This window comes from Protomyctophum bolini (genome assembly GCF_963924005.1).
Source record: "Protomyctophum bolini genome assembly, chromosome: 19".
Taxonomy (NCBI): Eukaryota; Metazoa; Chordata; class Actinopteri; order Myctophiformes; family Myctophidae; genus Protomyctophum; species Protomyctophum bolini.
The window spans coordinates 33,108,698-33,131,367 of record NC_137880.1 but is presented as its reverse complement, the minus strand read 5'-3'; the positions used below and the strand labels follow the sequence as shown (position 1 = coordinate 33,131,367).

The 22,670-nt window shown below is 43.9% G+C and overlaps 1 protein-coding gene across 1 annotated transcript in view; it reads left to right on the top strand.

Moving 5' to 3' along the window:
• The window catches only part of ches1 (checkpoint suppressor 1), a 101,531-nt gene extending 81,356 nt beyond the window's left edge, over positions 1-20,175 (top strand). The window contains exons 5-7 of the mRNA XM_080791491.1: positions 11,793-11,840; positions 12,918-13,030; positions 14,883-20,175. Of these exons, the coding sequence (XP_080647617.1) occupies positions 11,793-11,840; positions 12,918-13,030; positions 14,883-15,639 (918 nt within the window). The 3' untranslated portion in view covers positions 15,640-20,175. The remainder of the gene's footprint in view (positions 1-11,792; positions 11,841-12,917; positions 13,031-14,882) is intronic.
• Positions 20,176-22,670: the final 2,495 nt, after the last annotated feature.

Sequence of the window (22,670 nt, the reverse complement as noted above, 5' to 3'; positions counted from 1 at the left end):
ATGTATGGGCTCATGAACTTGTATATCTGCTATTGAATAGCCAAAGTATAAAATATGTTTGGAGTGGTTAGAATGATTGTGACGATAATTTAGCTGGGGCCCCCCTGGTTACTGCACCCCAAGGACCCCACTGGGGACCCCCTGGTTCTGAGACAGAACAGAGCGAGGCAGAGCTGTGGTGTGTCTTTGAAATGCCCTCCATTTAAACCTTTAGGAGCTGCATGTGTGTGCTAGACCGCCGTGTTCATTTTGAACAAACGCAACATGAAGTCCTGGCACATGATGTCTGCCAGCCAACCTGTCATCCATCAGTTTAGCCATCAGTTTTAGACAGACATGGCAGACAACCAACGGTGTAGTTTGTCAAAAACAACTTGGAACTTGGAGCAACTATTATAGGCTATACAAACATTGACTATATACTGCGGCCATCTTGCCATTACGTAGGTGCAATTTGCCTGATTGTATTAAACGACGTCAAACTCACCAATCATTGCAGCTGTGCGAAAAATCCGACCGGTCTGAAGTGAGTGGTGCAACAGTGCCCCCTGTCTAAACATAGGGACATAGCTAGGGACATAGCTGTTCCTTGGAGTGGTTGCACCACTCAAAAATCCACTGTAGACATGTTATGAGCTACTTTTGTTTTTCCTTGCAGTTGATTATCTAAGTGTTGCAGTTTGGAAGTGCTCGTTAGATTTCACTCAACTGCCCTGCATGCGTACCACGCGCTTTGAATGTGCACATAATGCAAGTAAGCACTTCCAAACTCTGATGATCTCAAGATGGCCGTGGTCATGGGCACAGGTTGCAGAAAGAAAAAAGGAAGTAATTCACTTGAGCATAAACCATAAAGGATAATACACCTCTAAGCTGGTTTAGCAACCACCAATAAACTGGAATCTGTTATGAACGTGTCATGGAGTGCAGAAACCAAGAAAGGAAAGAATATAAGTCTTCATTTTGACAGAATTACCGTTATAAAACAGTCAATGCCAACCACAGAACATCTTTGGCTGTGAGCCATCCTAAGAACCGAAGGGAATGAGAGGAGCTCATTAGCGATGCCTGACTATGCAGGGCACCTGTAGTGGCAGGTAAATCAACTAAGCTACAGGGATGTAAATACCCAGGGGTGGTCTTTATGGGTCCTGGGACCCAGGGGTGGTCTTTATGGGTCCTGGGACCCAGGGGTGGTCTTTATGGGTCCTGGGACCCAGGGGTGGCGGGAGGGTGACATGATTGCGTCCATTCTCAATTCAGTGAGTCTAAGGATGCAGAACGCAGGCTATTTGCATCGCTGAAGCTATACATCAAACGGAAACAGATTTGTGTTTATTTTTTAATGAATTAACGGCAACTACCGGGTATGTGTCCGTAACTTACAGGACATGTAGTGTACACACTGGAGTCGGACGAGTAGACCTACACACCAGCTAGTACAGTATTTATTTTTATTTTTAAGAAAATGTTTTGCCAACTCCTCCAATTGGACATTGTTTGTGTGGCTATTTCACCACATTCATGTGCCAATGTGCTTTGTTTTTCTTCCATCTACTCTTGTTTTTCTAAGAAGTAGAGTAGCTGCCATTCTCTTCTCGTCAGTCGTACGTTTTGACACATCACAACATGGGCCGCTCTTCCCTTCATTGTCTTTGCAAAACATACTTAACCCGTCAATTAAAACAAACTTTATCTTCAACATTCCGGACATTCCTCGCCATTTAACGACGGACGAAGCCAGACCCGAACATATCAGATCGTGTATGGCAGGTGAACGTATGTCATCCACGTGAGCATGCAGTTCAGCGTTTAGTTGTCTCATTTGAACAATTATGAATTTAGTTTGAATTCAGCTCTGGGGGTCAGTGCAGCAAATACATAACCGCTCGCTTGCTTTTTAAGCAGACTTGAGACGAGAAGAAAACGGGTTAAAGTAACTGCATGACTCCGTGTCAGAGTCAGAGTGTGAATCTACTTCTTCTGCAAACAGAAGACTGTCTGTAAATTGTGCTAGCCTGTTCTTTCAGAGCCACACCTAGAGAGACATAATTATGACAGATGACATTTAGCCTCTCACACCCAAAATGAGAGAAAATGTTGTTGCTGTTGGCAAACATTGATCAAAAATAACAATTCTTCTACATTCTTAGACTTATTGTAAATGAAGTAATGCAGATGTTTAACAGTAATTTAACTGCTGAGAGTGTAAAATGAAACACTTGAGTGTAAATGTTTCATTTCTCCTCCTCAAGGACCACTAGTGGTCCCCTAGACAACTGGTTTGGGAAAGGAAAGGTTCCCGGTTCGACCCCCCCAACTTAGTGTGGAAGTGTCTGAAGTGTCTGAACCAGATGAGCATGTTGGTGCCTTGCATGGTTGCCTCCGCTGTTGGCGTGTGAATGTGTACATTGATGGGAGAATGTAATGCACATTGTAAAGTGCTGTGGATGAAGGCGCTCTGTAAGTGTGCCATTTTATGTCCAGCTTTGTGTTTGTGTGTACCCCATAGCAATTATTTGATTGGCTGAGCAACCCACAGCGATGATTTGATTGGCTGAGCACCCCATCGCGATGATTTGATTGGCTGAGCACCCCATAGCTATGATGAGATTGGCTGAGCAATGTATGAGGATAAAATGTGAGGACAGAACATTGAGGATGTCACAAGTGATTAGCGGATTGGACGTGAGGAGGACAGAAAAGTGAGGATGCCAATTGTGATTGGCCGGAATGTGATGATGTTTGATGATAAGAGTGACCCTCACTTCACACAGGTGTGATTTTACACAGTCCTCACGGCCGCCAGGCTAGGTTCCTCTAGCCTATGGGTTGAGCTGTCCTCACGGCCGCCAGGATAGGTTCCTCTGGCCTATGGGTTGAGCTGTCCTAACGGCCGCCAGGCTAGGTTCCTCTGGCCTATGGGTTGAGCTGTCCTCACGGCCACCAGGCTAGGTTCCTCTGGCCTATGGGTTGAGCTGTCCTCACGGCCGCCAGGCTAGGTTCCTCTAGCCTATGGGTTGAGCTGTCCTCACAGCCGCCAGGCTAGGTTCCTCTAGCCTATGGGTTGAGCTGTCCTCACAGCCGCCGGGCTAGGTTCCTCTAGCCTATGGGTTGAGCTGTCCTCACGGCCGCCAGCCAGACGGAGGTGAGGGCTATTTTAACGGGAGTGAGGGGCCACTTTCAAACAGTTGCTTTCTCAAGGTCTGCTGGGAGTAACCTATGAACTCTTGGCTCTGGTTCAGGCTGGGGGTTTGTGTGTGTGTGTGAGTGTGTGCGTGCGTGCGTGTCCTGCAGCCGCTCTGGCCATGTGGAGACAGCAGCCTGAGGGGGCCATGTGGAAGACATTTAACGGGACAAACGGCGGTGTGTGTGTGTGTGTGTGTGTGTGTGTGTGTGTGTGTGTGTGTGTGCGCGTGTGCGTGTGTGTACAAAGGGAAGGGAGACGCTAAGGGCTTAGTTTTAGGGCTTAAGCCGAAAAAAGGCAGTGAGACAGGCAGGAAGTATAGGCAGACAGACAGGCTGACTGTATGTATACCGTATGTACCCGCCTGCCTTTATACCTGCATAGCTGGACGGCATGCTAAGCTGGAAGACATGAGTCACCACTCACACATAAACAGGGAGAGAGAGAGGGGGGGGGAGGGAGAGGGAGAGGGGGTAAAATGACAAAATAAAGAAGTGAGAGAAGGAGAGATTTGAGAGGGAATGAAATGCAGAAAACGTGAAATGGGATTTGATGAGAGCGAAGAGTGAGAGACACACGGAGAGAGAGAGAGAGAGAGAGAGAGCTATATCTTTTACTTCTAAGTATTCAAAAGGGATCAATCACATTGTGGAGCTGTATTAAAAAGAGTGACCCTGTCTTTCACTGTGATAAAGCTGTTTATAAGGACAGGCTCTGCTGCCATTGTGGTGAGGGATATGTACCTGTGCAGACAGAAACAAACACATTTGTAGGGAAAGACTCTTGCCTTTCGGAAACTTCGGAAAATAAATTGAAATTCTATTGCCTTCTTATACTCCATTTCCCTACTTATTCCTATATCTGTTCACCTATATGTTAATACTTATTCCTTTATCTGTTCACCTATATGTTAATACTTATTCCTATATCTGTTCACCTATATGTTAATACTTATTCCTATATCTGTTCACCTATATGTTAATACTTATTCCTTTATCTGTTCACCTATATGTTAATACTTATTCCTATATCTGTTCACCTATATGTTAATACTTATTCATATATCTGTTCACCTATATGTTAATACTTATTCCTATATCTGTTCACCTATATGTTAATACTTATTCCTATATCTGTTCACCTATATGTTAATACTTATTCCTATATCTGTTCACCTATATGTTAATACTTATTCCTATATCTGTTCACCTATACATTAATACTTATTCCTATATCTGTTCACCTATATGTTAATACTTATTCCTATATCTGTTCACCTATATGTTAATACTTATTCCTTTATCTGTTCACCTATATGTTAATACTTATTCCTATATCTGTTCACCTATATGTTAATACTTATTCATATATCTGTTCACCTATATGTTAATACTTATTCCTATATCTGTTCACCTATATGTTAATACTTATTCCTATATCTGTTCACCTATATGTTAATACTTATTCCTATATCTGTTCACCTATATGTTAATACTTATTCCTATATCTGTTCACCTATATGTTAATACTTATTCCTATATCTGTTCACCTATACATTAATACTTATTCCTATATCTGTTCACCTATATGTTAATACTTATTCCTATATCTGTTCACCTATATGTTAATACTTATTCCTATATCTGTTCACCTATATGTTAATACTTATTCATATATCTATTCACCTATATGTTAATACTTATTCCTATATCTGTTCACCTATATGTTAATACTTATTCCTATATCTGTTCACCTATACATTAATACTTATTCCTATATCTGTTCACCTATATGTTAATACTTATTCCTATATCTGTTCACCTATATATTAATACTTATTCATATATCTATTCACCTATATGTTAATACTTATTCATATATCTGTTCACCTATATGTTAATACTTATTCCTATATCTATTCACCTATATGTTAATACTTATTCCTATATCTGTTCACCTATATGTTAATACTTATTCCTTTATCTATTCACCTATATGTTAATACTTATTCCTATATCTGTTCACCTATATGTTAATACTTATTCCTTTATCTATTCACCTATATGTTAATACTTATTCCTATATCTGTTCACCTATATGTTAATACTTATTCCTTTATCTATTCACCTATATGTTAATACTTATTCCTATATCTGTTCACCTATATGTTAATACTTATTCCTTTATCTATTCATCTATATGTTAACTACTTATTCCTATATCTGTTCACCTATATGTTAATACTTATTCCTATATCTGTTCACCTATATGTTAATACTTATTCATATATCTATTCATCTATATGTTAACTACTTATTCCTATATCTGTTCACCTATATGTTAATACTTATTCCTATATCTGTTCACCTATATGTTAATACTTATTCCTATATCTGTTCACCTATATGTTAATACTTATTCATATATCTATTCACCTATATGTTAATACTTATTCTATTATATTCACCTATATGTTAATACTTATTTCTATATCTATTCACCTATATGTTAATACTTATTCATATATCTATTCACCTATATGTTAATACTTATTCCTATATCTGTTCACCTATATGTTAATACTTATTCCTTTATCTATTCACCTATATGTTAATACTTATTCCTATATCTGTTCACCTATATGTTAATACTTATTCCTATATCTGTTCACCTATATGTTAATACTTATTCCTATATCTGTTCACCTATATGTTAATACTTATTCCTATATCTATTCACCTATATGTTAATACTTATTCCTATATCTGTTCACCTATATGTTAACTACTTATTCATATATCTATTCACCTATATGTTAATACTTATTCCTATATCTGTTCACCTATATGTTAATACTTATTCCTATATCTGTTCACCTATATGTTAACGGGGGGGCTAGCTGTCTTGACTACTCAGGCATTAGCGATCAAACCGGCACACCATGCGGTAGTGTGATGACATTTCAAAGTGTCAGGGCCCTTTTCACAAAGACCACACGTGTACAGCTGGGGCGGTAAAATGTAATTAATATTGCATATAGTGTATGAATCATTTAGCGATCCGAACATACTAACTAATACATAAATACAGGCACAAAGTAAAGTGTCATGTCACAAGCTCTCGCCAGCAGTATGGGCTGCCCGGGCTTAACATAAAGTGAACCATTTCCATTTACAGATATAAATATCTGCATGATTATATAATATAGGATAATTAAGGATATGGATTAAATATAGATCAATACCGTGAGGTCAATCTTCTGTGGATAATATAGTGAGCAATATGCAATCTATCGACGGAAACATTTACAGCAGTTAGCCTAAGCAGGCCTCTAATTATGGTGGACATGCCAGTATATCGTAGCAGATTGACCAGCTCAGCTGTCAGCAAGTTTCTGCCCACAACGATAACGGTCAATAAATAACAAAAAAACATTACATGGATGCACCTGGGACGTATCCTCAGTGATGTATCCCAAGGTCATCATGGTTTCGGGTCTCTCCAACATCATACCCCTCACTCAGGCGACCCAGCCGGGGTTGATCAAGTCCCGACTTACGTCCCACTAGCTTCCCTCGATCAATCCCATTAGGGAAAGACCAAGGCCACACAATCCCTTTGGAACTACTCCAGAACTACTCTGCCAGGGCTGGGAGGTACGCTCAATAATCTATTGACCAAAGCATTTCCATCATCTGAACATTATGTAGGCCTTCATCCCAGTACTAGGCCATGGGAAACGGTGCCAGTGAGTGAGCGAGCAGTACTAATTCAAGGGCAGTCCGATACTGCGGCAGTCTTTTGCCCGCACCTGTGTAAACTCGCGGTCAGTATTATCTGTGTTGACTTTTGTTTTGTATTCGACTTCAACGTAGCTCTGTACTTCTAAGAGGAGCAGAACCTGGAGGAGGGTATTTTCACATTGGTTCAGAGTTCAGAGTCTATAACAAGTATAACAACGGCAGTCATGTGTCTGTGGTACTTCCAGTCCACCAGCTGTCCTTGAAGATAACTGCTGGTTGTGTCTCCTTTTTGCTGCGTTTTACACCTGCGCGAGAGTCAGAAGAAAGTTGTTTTGGGTATAGCGCTCCTATTATGTCACTCAATGACCAGAATATACTTGTGCCGTCGGGCAGAAAGTGCCTAATCACATTATTTAAACTTTTTGTGTTTTCTCGTAAATGAACGCCCTACTTGATCACACTACTACAGCATTACACAAAAGCATTAAAAAAAAGCAGATCTACAAGCTCGAAATGTGCCGCAAAGAGACACATTCTGAGCTTGTATATCTGCTACTTTTGTTACTTTAGAATTTGAATCCCAAATCCGCCCAACAGAGACGATATATCATTTAGATCAAGTGATGCACAGGATGTTGAGTGATATGAAACGAGCGCTCCCCGAAACAACTTCACTCACACGTCTGACTTAACTTTAAAGTTCAGAGTTCAGTCGGAAGTTTCAAATATTCCTGATAAGAATGTCATATTATCAATACCAGTGGTTCTCAAAGTTGGGTTCTTTCCCAGCAAAATGTTTAATTCAGGCCTGGGCCATGGCTCAGCGGTCCAGGCACCTTGGCTGGCAGTGTGCCGTGGGTTCAACTCTCGATCCTGACAGCCTTCACTGCATCTCTTCCCCCCCCATCTCTCTCCCCATCTCCTGTCAGCCTACTGTCTGTCCCTCCATAAAACATGTTTAATTCAGCATCACAATCATTTGAACCACTTCATCCATGCTTTATACGTTTGTTGGCAGATGTACTGTACGCGCTGCGAGCTTTGTTTAAAAAAGATCACACCCCTGTGAAGTGAGGGGCGCTCTTATCGTCGTACATCATCATGACCTAAAATAGATACTATGCCTTTTTGCTCAGACACTATGACGTGAAATTCTCTATTCATTGTCAATGGAAATGTTTGTGTAGGACAAAGTTTGTGAACAACACACACTTAAAGCTGAATATAGGAGAGGCTGGCGCCCCTCAACAATCTGAAGGTTGTCCGTGGCCAAAAAACATCCTTTACAGGAAAAAAGTTAGTCATAGTGTTTTGGAATTCTTTGGGTGCGCCCGCATGCAATATCCTCACGGCCAGCCAACGGGCCCCGACCTGCGGGTTGGGAATCGCTGACATAAGGAGTACTCTCTCACTCACTCTCTCTCTCTCTCTCTCTCTCTCTCTCTCTCTCTCTCTCTCTCTCTCTCTCGCTGCACCTTCCCCCTCCTTGTCTAAAGCATGATCTACCACTCTGTGGCATGTGGAAAAGGGAGCCGTCGCTATGGCAACCCAAAGCCTGACTGGAGTGAGGGTGGTGGTGGTGGTGGGGGGGCAGGCATGTTAACCCATTCTGACCGGGCACCCATTTTGGTGTTGGCATCATGTTATGCTTTACCTATTGAAAAATAGCAGATCTACAAGCTCATATCGCGCCACCGAGTGGCGCGATACGAGCTTGTAGGTCTGCTATTTTTGAAAAATCGAAGAACGACTGACATTTTTAGAATCTGTTCTCAGGTCAGAATGGGTTAATCAGACCAGTGTGTGTCCAGTGGAAACCTCGTATGAATCTGATCTCAGGTCAGAATGGGTTAACCCAGGGAGACCTACAATTACACACGCACACACAGGCTCGACCACGAGCACGCACGCACACGCGCACGCACGCACAACCTTGCAGTCAGTGATCAAGATTACAGACAAGACACTGTGCAGGGACTTACTTATAAGGTTACGGAGAGCAGGGCTGGAGATATCAGAGAGGCAGACCCACCCTCACCACCACACTCAATAAGATTACTGTTTGGACACACACATGCACACACACGCACACGCATGCACGGCACGCACGCACGCACACAATGGCAATAGACCCTTTTTCACAGCAGACATTTTGACGTGTAAGCACAGCTGAAGGTAATAACGTTAATTGTGGGTGTGTTTCGTTTTGCTGTACATCTCCTCTCTACAGTGACTAACTTCATGCTGCAGCAACACAAACATGACATACTGTACACTACAGTACACCCCAGAATGAACCATATTGTACTATTCACCTAGAATAAAGGCTCTATATAGGATTGTGTTTTAATTTTTTGACCTTCTGTGATGATACATCGTGTTGTGTTTATTTATTTATGTACCGGTATTTATTTAATTTTTTAGGCCCACGGGTGTGGTCACACTTGAGCTTTAATTCTACCTATGTGGGTGGATTCTGCCAAAGCTTTTCAAGTGTTTTTTTTGTTTAGTTTTTTTTGGTAGTAGTCCGTGAATGGCCGCTCCGTTCCTATTGAAAATAATTGGCAGAGTCTGCGAGCACGCACAGGTAGAAAATATGGAAGTTGGATGTGACCGCACCCTATCATGTGTCATTTTAGAGTTTAGCGAAAAATCTTGAAAGTGTGAAAACTACTCATCTAGGTCTCTCAAGTAGTGAAAATATTCGTTCTACAAGCTTAATGTGTCGCACCATGATGCATTGTGACTCTCTCTACGTCGTCCTCAGACGAGCCCTCCATCGTCGTCTCCAGTCATCTCGGTTCTCCATACATCTGGCCAGCTCATTTGTGCTTTCCGCACCAGTATCTTTCTTTAGTACGTCCACGTATGTAGGTGTGGGACGTCCTCTCGATCGATGCCCGTGTGTTGGTTCCCACAGTACAAGCTTTTTGGCCGGGAGTTCATGATGTCGGTGGCAGTGGCCAGCTAGTCTCATCCTCCTTACTGCTATCTTCTCCGTTACACTTGGTAATGCCCCGTACAGACGCTTGTTGGTGATGTGCTCATCCTGGTTGATGTTCAGTACCACACGTAACATTCTGGTGTAGCACCCGTCCAGGGATTTCTGTAGGGCTTGTGTTAGTGTCCAGCATTCACAGCCGTAGAGGAGGACAGACTCCACGGTAGCAGAGAAGAAACTGATCTTGATGTGTTGATTGTGAGCTTGTCTGCAATTCTTGGTTAAATGTCCTGAAGGATATTGGACATGCAACGTTTACAGCCGACAGTGACAATGTTCTTGTAGGTTTCACTGTAGAGTGAAACCTACATTTTAATGAGCCTCCTAGCCCTGAGCTGAGAACATATTTCTCAACCAAAAAATAAAACACAAAAACAGGTCTTAGGAATTATATCTGCATAACATCAATCATGCTCAGACTCACGGGGACATGGGCTAAAAACGGGTGCGGGAAGTTTTGCAGTGAATATAGCCAGCGTTGGTGATGCAATAATAACACCTTAAAATATGCTTGCGTTGCAAACCAAGAAAAGAGGTAGGTCATTATTTATGAGATACAAACTGACCCCAGACACGAACGTGACAGCTGTTTTACTGAACGGGGACAGCTGTGGACACTATAGAGCAGCCAACCAGACTCACATCTCTGCTCTGTTTTCTCTTCTCTTCTCTTCTCTTCTCTTCTCCTCTCTTCTCTTCCATATTTCAAACACTGTGTGAGATTGGCAGGGTGAAGTACAGAGTGTTCCAGTCACAATTTATCTCGCTCGCTCACTCGTACACGCACACATGCACGCAGCCACGCACACATGCACGCACGCACACACGCACGCAAACATTCAGCCATGGCTGAATAGCTATAGAGGCCTCATGGGAATCAGAAGGTCCCTGGTTCACCTGGTTCGTCCCCCGGCTCACCCACGTGCTGAAGTGTCTCTGAGCAAGGCACTTAACCCCTAACTGCTCCCCAGGTGCTGCATTAATAGCAGCCACTGCTCCTAATGGTTAGGACGGGTACCGTGAATGCATCATGCAATCAGAGGACAAAAGATGTATAACCAAAGGAAAGGAGAGGCGACTAAGTTATTTAATTATTATACAACACATTGCGCAGGTGATGAGATCAGTAGAGATGCTTCAGTCTTTGTATTGCACGCAGACTAGTAGTTGTATTTTCTTGCAGAGACAGAGAGGTAATTTAATTTGTCCAGACTCCCACTCGCCCAAGTTTGGGCACAAAGCCAGAATACAGAGAACCGAGATTCCAACCTGTGATGTACGTTCTAAGAACACCCCATAAACATTCATTTAGAGCAGCTGTGTTTCTCACTTTGATTTCAAGGACCCCCAGTTTGTTATGCATTAGGTGGTGGACCCCCATAACTTTGACGGTGTAAGGGTCCGTAATGGTTCCATTTTGTACACTGTCAGTCAGAGTTACAGACCTCTAAAGGGTCCATTTGATTCCTAATTATCAATAATTCTGCTGGAGACTTCCTGGAAACCAACCTTAGTGGGGACCTCGGGGGTCCCCGAACCCTCCTCAAGGTCATAAGCAAGTGGCTACATTTGCAGTGGCTGCATTTTTTAGGGCCTCCTATATACCTTTTTGTCCTAACTCGTGCCACATTCGTCATTGACAATGAAAGGAGAGTTCACGTGTCTGAGCAAATCGACATGTTACGTCACAATAATACATTTCATTGTAATATCTGGGGTTTTCTTTAGTTTTAGTTTTTCTTCATGCTCACACACATTGATCAGAGCAACCGTTGACCCCCTTGGAACAACGGAGAGGAATTAAAGGAACACGCGCTCCGTTCTATCCCCGTAAGCCCACGCTGCGTTCTGTGGCGTCCAGAGAACAGAGACGGACGGTCTTGACTCAGCCCGAGCCCAGCGGTCGTTGGTAATTGAATGATTTGCAGCAGCCTTAACTCATTTATGACGCTTTGCCGCTCAATTGAACCTGGCCCTGCTCATCAATACTGCACTGTGGGGCCCTCTCCCCTCCCCTCCCCTCCCCTCCCCTCCCCTCCCCTCCCCTCCCCTCCCCTCCCCCTCATCGAGCTGCTCCGGCCTCTAACGGAGAGAGGCCTGACAGTGATCGTCAGAGAGCCGTCCGCCGTGTTTCTCCCACGCGTTCACTGGTGGAAAAACGCATGTTTTACTCAAGTAAAAGTATCATCAATACTGCACTGCAGAACGTACTTACTATACTCCGTTACAAGTTATAGTCCGGAATTCAAAATGTTCTTGAGTAAAAGTACAAAGGTATCAAAATCTACTTAAAGTACCAAAAATATAAAGTATACTCACTATGCAGTGAGTACTTTATACATTCACTTAGGTAAATGTACTTAGTTACTTTAGACCACTGTTTTCTCCCACGCGCTGAATCGACGTCAGCCACTTAAATCCCATTATAGTTGAGTGGAGTCCCTCAGGGCTCTGTACTGGTCGCTTTTCCTGCCATATCTGCTGTTTTCAGCCAAAGCTTTCCCTACAACAAGGATGCTGCATGAGGTTTAACCCATTCTGAACAGGCACCCCTTTTGGTGTTAGCATCATGTTATGCTTTAGCTATTGAAAAATAGCAGATGAAGCTCATAGCGCGCCACCGAGTGGCGCGCTACGAGCTTGTAGGTCTGCTATTTTTGAAAAATCAAAGAACGACTGACATTTTTAGAATTGATCTCAGGTCAGAATGGGTTAATCAGACCCAGTGTGTGTCCAGTGGAAACCTCGTATGAATCTGATCTCAGGTCAGAATGGGTTAAGCACATAACTGTTTATTTGTGTTTTTTCCCCAGTATTTCAGTATGTGTTCATCCGTAACGTGTGTGTACTGTTGACCATGGTAATGTGCCAGTAATCTCCCATGGATCAGCACCGGGCCGCTTGTGTGTATCTTTGTGTTAATAATAAGCACCTGTGTCTGCTCTCCTCTCTCTCTCTCTCTCTCTATCTCTCTTTCTCTCTCTCTCTAGTTCCCCGCGGTGTGATCCAAAATGGCGTCCGTGTCAGGAACCAGGCCTTGTTTCCCGTCATCAGACCCCTACCAGTCAGTCCGGTAGGGAGCAGAACCTCCGCTATAAGGTCAGTGCGCTGGTCACCTTTTGACAAGCACGCACGCACGCACCGCACGCACGCACGCAACGCACCGCACCGCACACGCACGCGCGTGCACGACATGTTCATATACAGGGTTGGGCACAAACACACAGAAAAACAGACGCTGACAGACACAAAAGGTTTCCACAAAAGTTTCCACAAGTTTACATTTATTGTGCACGTAAGTCAAACAAAGGGGTTTGATGCACACTCCCCCTTGGTTTCTAACATCTTATCCAGGTGTGTTTATGTAACACACATGCATGCACGCACACACACACACACACACACACGCACACTTTATTTGTGGGACAAGCCTCACAACGTGCGTGGACATGCACATCAGGGCATCATGACAGTTTAAGCATTAAGTGTACTCTGAGTGACTGAAACAGTTGGCGTCCTCTTCACTTCCATTCAATGCCAGTGAATAAAGGGTGGAGTTTCCGGACGCGAAGCATTCGCGTGGAGTTCAACATGGTTGACATTTCAGGTCCCCAAGCATTCGGATTTGTGTTCGAATAAAGTTGAACACAGTCAAACTTTGTTGGCTTTTGATGCATTCGCCGCTTTTGTAAGGCGTTGGTCACTGTCTCCCTGTCATCACCCTTGTTCGACTATACTTCTTATGGCCCACACCAACGGACGCTGCTACTATCTGTAACCATGATTCTAATTGGATGGCTTTTTAATGGGAATTCAGCCTGGGTGGCTTTGTAATGGAGATTGTACTTGGATGGCCTTGTAACGGCACCCATGATTGGATGGTTGATAACAGCAAATGTGATTGGATGGGACATTAAGAGCGATTCTGATTGGATGGTAGTGTAATGACATTTTTTTATTATTATTTTTTTGTACAGCTTTGTAATAGGTTATTAAAGACGAGGAGTGGATTCGTGGTTGCTGTGATATTAATATGCCTCCCTTCATTTCTCTGCAAAGGAAAGGAGTATTAGGATATGACCTCTCACAGAGGAACAGCTGTTATCGTCTGAACAAGCAGCAGATCTTCAACATTGTAGTGTGAATGAACTAGCTGTACTTGATCTCATTTTAGTATATGGGAAGTTAAGTGGCTTCACTTCACTTCCCCCCCATTACGTGGTCTGAAACGCTGAAAACATCCTCTATGTGACGATGACCTCGGGCCACCCAGTGAACCCTGCTCAAAATATACACTGCATAAAATGGAGAGAAAACATCACACACAAAAATGTGTGGCTGCTTTTCTTCAGTCCTTAGAGGCGGTTACAAGGTTATACGATGCCCACGGCAGCTTAATGCAGACGAGGCCTAAGCCGAGGGAGCGTTACAGCGTGTGATAAATGATCACCTAAAAGTTTTATGTGCGTGCCCGCCCAACTGATGTTGACTCTGAGACGCTACAGCAAAACAAACCGTCAGAGAGAAGCACGCACGCACAGGCAGGTCTTCACAAACACCATTCACTGCCTTCGCAGTGGAATGTGTGTACACCGTACAATCCTGAGTGATCATTTCACTCTGAGAGTGTACACTTCAGAGTTGAATTAACGCTCTAGGATTTAACTAGGTAAACACAAGCCAAGCCCGCCCCACGCCCCCGCCTGCAGTCTGTAGGTTGCGGTGGAGTGCAGTGCAGAAGCACGCACGCACTTGGCTTGCTGCCAACGTTGTTTTTTACTTGACTCATCACATAACCCATGTATCATTTTATTTGGGTTAATTTTGTGACCCTAACATTTGCAAAAACGTGTGTGTATGTGCGTGTTCGTGTGTGTGTGTGTGTGTGTGTGTGTGTGTGTGTGTGTGTGTGTGTGTGTGTGCGCCCCTGCTCCTCCTCGTACATACACAGGTCGGCGCTGGGCGATTACCTGAGCCGCGGCCAGGACAGCCCGTCCTGCGAGAGCCCGCCGCCCGGTGAGGAGGAGGACGAGGAGGAGGAGGAGGAGGAGGACGACGACGACCTCCAGGACCTGGACCACACCTACAGCACGGCCAAGTCCCCCAGCAGGCCCTGCTCCTCGCAGGGCGCGGGCTTCAGCCCCCCCGCGTCCTTCTGCTCCCCGATAGGCCACGACGTCGGCCACGACGACCCAGACGACGACGCCTACGACGACGACATCATCGCCGTCGAGATCGAGTCGGACGTCAAGCCCGAGCCGCGCGAGATCCCGCTGGACGCGCACGCAGTGGCGACGACGACGGCGGCGGCCAACGCTTCTTCCCAGCAGCGGGGCGGACAGAGACACAGCTCGGGAGGAGGAGGGGGAGGGACGGGGACGACGACGGGGATAGTGGGGGGCGCGGTGGCGGCGGCGGCAGCGGGAGGGACGCTGATGGTGGCGAGCGGGAGTAGCAGCTTGTTGCCCTGCTGGACCAAAAACCGCCTGCGGGGGGCGGCGGGCGGCGGGGTGGACACGCTGCCGCTGAAGAAGCGGCGGGCGCTGGCCGCCAGCGTGGCGGCGGCGCTGGAGAAGCCGGAGAGCGACGACGAGGAGATGAAGGAGGCGGCGGGGTCGCTGCTCCACCTGGCCGGCGTCCGGGCCTGCCTCAACAACATCACCAACCGCACCGCCAAGAAGGAACAGAAGGACGCCCTGAGGAACTAGACCCATTACACACACACACACACACACACACACGCACGCACGCACGCCACCTACATCATAGATATAAACAACGTCATGCCAAGACAAACACGTACATGATATATTTACACTTGCACCCATTGCACACATGTACCATACATACAGTACAATATATATACACAGCACATGCATACGGAAACATGCATAAACGACATACAGATGCACATAAAACAGGTCAACAGGTAATGTTACTAAAGCATTAGTCTCTCAATGGACTCCTCTCATCTCCCTCTATCTATCTATCTATCTATCTATCTATCTATCTATCTATCTATCTATCTATCTATCTATCTATCTGCAGGGCATTAGGTGAATCCTACTTATATGTGGCAATATCAAAAATCTCTGTTTTCCTACATGTTCAGCAACACTTAACAACTGTGGGTGATTAATTTCCATTTGTCTTTGTTGTTTTTGTTGTTTAAAAAGGGGATGAAAGCCATAAAAAACGTGTTTTGTCACTAAATTGGGACAGCTTGGACGTACGTGACGGAACGGAATCACATTGAGGAACATATCCGAGTGGGAGGATGGCCGTTTGTCTTATCTGTTTGTCTATAATTATGTGAATCTGTAGCAACCTTGCGGTGACGCTAAGCTAGGACGCTGAGCTAGCAAGACAAGCCTGTTTGACAGACTTTAGAGAGCTCTCTGCTGCCCCCTAGCCGCACTCTCTCTACATCCACGAGCACAAATGTGAGACTGTGCCAAAGATAGTAGCCGACATGACAGCTAAAACAAAACTACATACAAACGACGCTAAGGGCATAGCAAAAAGGTCACAGAGTTAGAGAGGTGAAAATTACCGTAAAGTGTCAAAAGAATTGTACGACCCAACGCGACGTGTACTCATGCACTTCCCGATTATTTTTGCGCCACTTCTACAAAAGAACGACTGTCATGGGGGGTGGGGGGGGCTGGGGGTGGGGGGGGGGGGGGGGGGGGGGAAGACGCAGTGTGTTTCAGGAGCACTCATAGTATTTAAGAATAGTTATATTATATTAAAAAGAAGAAGAAGAAAAAGAAGAAAAAAAAGACATGGTCATGTTTATCTTCACAGAGACGGACGGATCAGATGTGCGCCGGGTCTGAGGCAATATCTCCTTCTTTTTGTTGTCGTTGTTGTTGTTGTTGTTGTTGCATAATGTAAACCTCCCTAAAACCTTTTACTGTAAAACGCCCGTCCATACTGTAGATTGTAGACACCTGGTTAGAAGCTGCCAGTAGCTAATCACACCCGAAAACCGCCTGTTCATTTTACTGCATCAAAGAATTCTATACGTATACATGAACTGTGGAGTTTATGTTTTTCGTTTGTATCCGTTACCTCTCCCCCCCCCCCCCCCCCCCCCTTCTCACTCTACCCTCATAAAGATATAAGCAATTTGTCCCGTGCGGACAACTCTGTAAAAAGGTTAGAAAATATTTTTATTTTATTTTTTTCCTTTCTTAATTGAAGCAATTTGACCTGCAGGACTTTCTCAGTTATATATTGCATGGGTGCTTGTAAATAAGATACAAAGCAAAATGTTTTTTTATTCAAAGATTATGTAAGATAAACAATGTATTTAGCATGAAGCATGACTTATTTTCATATAAACCTTGATCCTAGAAGAAAGCTAAAAAAAAAAAGGAAAAAAAAATGTTTTGCCGCCAATTCTTGTACCCTCAATTATGTTGAAATTTTCATTTTGATTTAATTTTTAGTCTTTTTTTTTTTAATGTCGTGTTTCTTCGGAGTGCGATTTGTCAAAACTTCAGGGAGGAAAGTCTGGGGGTCGTGGGGGGTGGGGGGGGGATCACTGAAGAGTTTGGAAGCCCTGTACTACCATTCCTGGGCTTTAGGTGGCGCTGTTTACCCTTCAGTTGGTGGCCTTTGGGTCTTCCTCCACCTGCAACGTGTTCCGTGTTACTCCCAGTGTTATTTCAGAACCTGTCAGTTAGTGTGAGAGTTTGGCGTGCCCAAGAACACACACACACAAACGCACACACACACGCACGCACACACACACACACACACACACACACACCCCTTTAACATTGTGCCTGCCTGCCTGCCTGCCCTCAATACCTCTGTTATCATGCTTCTGACATGTTTGGACAGGACGCCACTTGTCTTTATTACAGTGTTGTGGTTTTAGTTTTTTATGTTCTTCTTCTGTGTAAAATGTATGTAAACTCGTCCCAGTTCTTCCATCAACGATGTCTGGTGTAGATGTGCGGAACAGTTTGAGCATGGGGAATCTCCATGTGTTGGTGTCCTGAAAAAACCTCCTATCTCCAAACCAAAAAAAAAAACCCTTAATTATTGTTACCTGCCTATTTTACCTTCTCTATTATTAGGAAAGTGTTTTAAATCCTATCGTTTGAAAGTTGATTGCATATCTATTTCGGTGAGGGAACATGGAGATGTGAGGTTTGTTTGTCCTCAAATCTGTGAGGATTTGTTGAAGATTCCTACTGGCTCACACACACACATCACTGAGTTCAACTGTTAGGGCTGAAGATTACTTACTTAACCTCAACAGCATGTTGTGCTATTACACTCTCGGTCACTGAGATCTGACTTAATTGAAACATCACAACGCAAACACAGTAGTTGAACCCCAAGACCGTTAGTGATGTTATGGTTATTGCACGGCCACTAGCCTACTCTTTGGTATGCCTAAACTATAACAAGGATGCATTGAAACAAGCTCAGTTTCTTTCTCTCACAGATAATGTACCCACACTACACGTGATCTGTCTAAACACCTGTTTGTGGGAGACACCCTCAGTGTTAATTGATCCCTTTGTAACACTGAACAGAGTATTACATTCGGTTATACAAACAGCACTCCTTTTCTTTTAAGTTAAATGTAACTCTTAAGTTCCTTGCAGACTGGACGCGGAAAAATGGTGGGAAAACGCTGTTAAAAGATCCAAAAAAACGCAGCAGTGTGCAGGGACCTTTTAGAGTGTTACGTGTTTGTAACACTTACATTTGTATTACAAACGTAACACAGTCTAAAAACCCAAACCAAACCAAAGGGTCGAGACCGGACGAGACAGTTTTAGCGTTTGTCCCAGCAGTGTGATGTGTCCTGGTGCACATCGACCCAAAGTGATTCAACTGGTTCAATCCAATGGCCCAAACCAAACCAAACCCATTGGTGTGGTTTGGGGCTTAAGAGTTACACTTTTAACCAAAAAGGAGTGTCCCGAGCAGGAAATTACTTTTCTGCATTTTGCCCAGGAGGAGGCTTGCTCGGATGAGGAGGGAGCTGGTAAAGGTCAAGTGGTCAGGGACACTTCCAAACATAGATGGGCGAGCAGAGGGTCCAACCGGTGAACTTCTGATTACTAAACGGCCCCTCTCTCTCTACTTATACCCACTCAGCTATTGACCACCCCTCAATTTACACTCAGGATTTTACAGTGTGACGGTGGGGAGAACCAAGTGGGCACACAGACGTGTCCTGCATGTCCTGTTCACTGGTACGTTATTTAATTATTATTATATTGGGGGTTTTTTGTACCAACAAACCTGTAGCACCACCATGCATCACCGGCTTTGCATTTTGTATGGTATGTATGTGTGCCGACATACACTAAAGCTTAAAAGGAGAGATACCCCACCTATATGTGTCCTTGTTGCATGCATGCCATCCATCTCTCATTCTGATCTTGTCTTGTTGTGTGTCTGAGGCGCTCGCCACAGCCAAGCTTATACGCATCCTGCTGTATTTGTGGTAACAGTCTGCTGTTGTGGTGACTAATAACGTGTTCAGTAGGCAAGACGCATGTCGAGGGGAGAATGTGTTGCTTTGGCAACTATACCCATTTTCCTCTGACTCACACGGTGACATGCAGGAGAGATGAACTCCTGACCTGCTAGGGCTGGAAAAACAGAACGCAGCGGAGTGGGACATTTTAAAAAGCAAAAAAGGAAAATATATACAGAAGTTCACTGCCCGAGAAGCTCCCCTAGAAGTGAGTGTTTCTTTCGAAGCTGCCAAACACAGTGCAGTGCTATATAGAATGGTTGCCATTTTTTTTTGTTTTTTGTTGTTGCCGTTTTTGTGAGCGTTTTCATTTTTAGTTTAATTTTGTCTCTTGACATGTACTTATAACAATACTGCCGTTATCTTTTGGTGACTATTTGAGATGAGTATTTGAAAGCCATAGGTTAGAGATGTCAAAATGCAAACCTATTATTGACCTGTGAGATGTGATGCAGAGTGAAACCCTGGTGTACGTTTCTGTTCTTTTTTTTCTTTGTTTTCCTTCTTTGTTTTCTTTTGTTTTTTGGTAAATGTTCGATTCTCTTATTGTGCAATCATATTGCCAAAGAACGAATTCAAACTATTTCATCAGTACATGTAAATATCAACGTTGTCCAAAATATAAATGTTTTATTTTATTTTCCCTTCCCCTCCCCTGAAAAACTACAATGATGTTCATGTGATGTATTGTCTTCCAGTTGGTTGCAATAATAAAAAACTACAAGTTGCAAAAGATGACATTGACTGCTCTTTCTCTTGGTTTTTGTTAAGAGTACCGGTCCAGTGGTCACCAAAACCTTCTGGGCCCCTCGCAAATCCCACGGCCTCGGAACAGTGGGCATCTGGTATTTACAGAACATAACATAACATTTCCAATTTCCGCAATTTTCAATTTACGCAATTTACGCAATTTGCAATTTCCGGAATTTCTGCAATTTCTGCAATTTTCAATTTCTGCAATTTCTGCAATTTCTGCAATTTTCAATTTCCGCAATTTCCGTAATTTCTGCAATTTTCAATTTCCGCAATTTCCGCAATTTGCTATTTCCGCAATTTCATTCTGGAAAATTAAATTGTTAAATATATAAAAGAAATCTTTTATCTACCCTTGTATTAAAATCTATGAATATCTACATATTTATTACAGTATAACATCTATTTAACTATTAAGAGTAATTTATATGATGATAATATAATAAGTAGGCTCAGGAATACCAATACTATGGATTTCATATTTTTGGTAAACATAAAGGCCTATTCATAGTCTGGATTTTCAGTGGTGAGGTGACCACCGGAGCTGAAATAACGTTGAGCGGTGGTGAGTAAAAACAGAGAAGGGCTGGAGCGGTGGCGGTGGTTTGCTCTTCACTGCGGCTCGTGGCGTCATGTTGTAGTTCGGTGGTCACCTTCACCTCACCACCGAAAATCCAGACTATGAATAGGCCTTAAGAGTCCCAACAATTCATAATTTCCTCCATTTACTGCACACAGCTAGAGCTATCTTTGAGAGACCCTTCAGTTTGCTCTTGATGCTGACCCCAATCATTAACCTCCCATACTTCCATCAACAAGGGCCTTATCATAAACCAGTCTTATTCCACTAGTTAATTATTCAGTTACTTCCTCCAATCACTAAGGACCGTGCAATATGTCTGATTAGAGTCATACTCAAGCTTGTCCTTGGGGAAACACAGTAAAAGAGTTAAGTGTAGGCTACCATGGAGTTCCTTAATGCCTTATCAGTCTGTGAGTGTTGCCATTTTGGAGCCATGTGTAAGTGGGAAGCCCATTCATAATTGAAGCTGCAAGTCAAGATGGGCTTACTAATCATGAACCAGTGTCCCTTGCGCCACACTGCGCCTATGCATACTTCGCCGCACGACCGTGTCGAAAATAGGTGAACTGTAAGCTCACCGCGCATCCCGGGTGTGACACGTTGTGAGCTTGTAGGTCAGCTATTTTGAAGGCGCGACACCGCTGTGCGACGGAGTCACAACTGGAGCCAGCAGCAGCAGCAGCTCCTCTGTTGCTATGCAACTACAGCAAAGAAAGGGGAGGAAGAAAAGAAAAGTGCGTGTTCTGTGCATCTTTAGGGGGCATCATTCCACGGAGTTGCTTTGAGAGTGAGACTCAAACGTCTCTTTAGATTAAAAAAAAAGGAGGGGAAAAAAAAAGAAAAAGGAAGACGCTTTATGGCTGTTATCGTCTCACGGTTTCCCTGCTTGAATGGTGCCTTTGGAAGCATCGCTCAACTTATACACCGCAGGCGCAGGGGTCTACAAATCACTTTGTGTGCATGGAGTGGATGCTGGGGGGGTAGGGGGGGGGGGGAGTCACATATTCAATAGCTTATTTATCGTGTCATCGTGATAAAGGAACGGGTTACACGTGAATTCCAAAAGGCAATCTTATGACTATAAAGTAGGCCTTTAATTTACACCCTGCGAAATAAAATAAATTGTGAATGCATGCATGCACGATAGTCACACACAATTTAAGTGCAGTGTGTGTGTGTGTGTGTGTGTGTGTGTGTGTGTGTGTGTGTGTGTGTGTGTGTGTGTGTGTGTGTGTGTGTGTGTGTGTGTGTGTGTGTGTGTGTGTGTGTGTGTGTGTGTGTGCGTGCGTGCGTGCGTGTGTGTGTGTGAGAGAGAGAGGGGGGGAGAGAGGGGGTATTAAGCTGATTGATGCGGAGAGGGCTGCGTGGTGCATGGACTATATCATCCCCATCCATGCAATGTCTATTGAGGCAAGTTTCCATGGAGACCGAAGTGGAGGTAGGGCTCCCTTGTCAGATCTCATTTACTCCATGAAAGGCTTTATGTTTTGGAAGAAATCTCCCTTGGTTTGTCCGTCCGAGAGCAGCATCAGCAGCAGCAGCGGCTTTGTTCTGTTTTTGGACAAACAAAAACGATTCTTGAAGTTTAACATTTTGGCAATTATATATGTGACATGCTCTCGCCTTAACTGAATCGTGAATGCAGTCAGCGTGTGTGTGTGTGTGTGTGTGTGTGTGTGTGTGTGTGTGTGTGTGTGTGTGTGTGTGTGTGTGTACGTGTGCGTGTGTGTGAGAGTGTGCGTGTCATGGAATGAGAAATCAATAAATGGTTTCTTCTATATGCTGTACATCAATGGTGGATCTCAAAGTGCATATATACCAAGGGGACCCCTAAGCCCTAGGGGTCTCTCCTTATGGACCCTTATAAGCCCTAGGGGTCTCTCCTTAAGGAC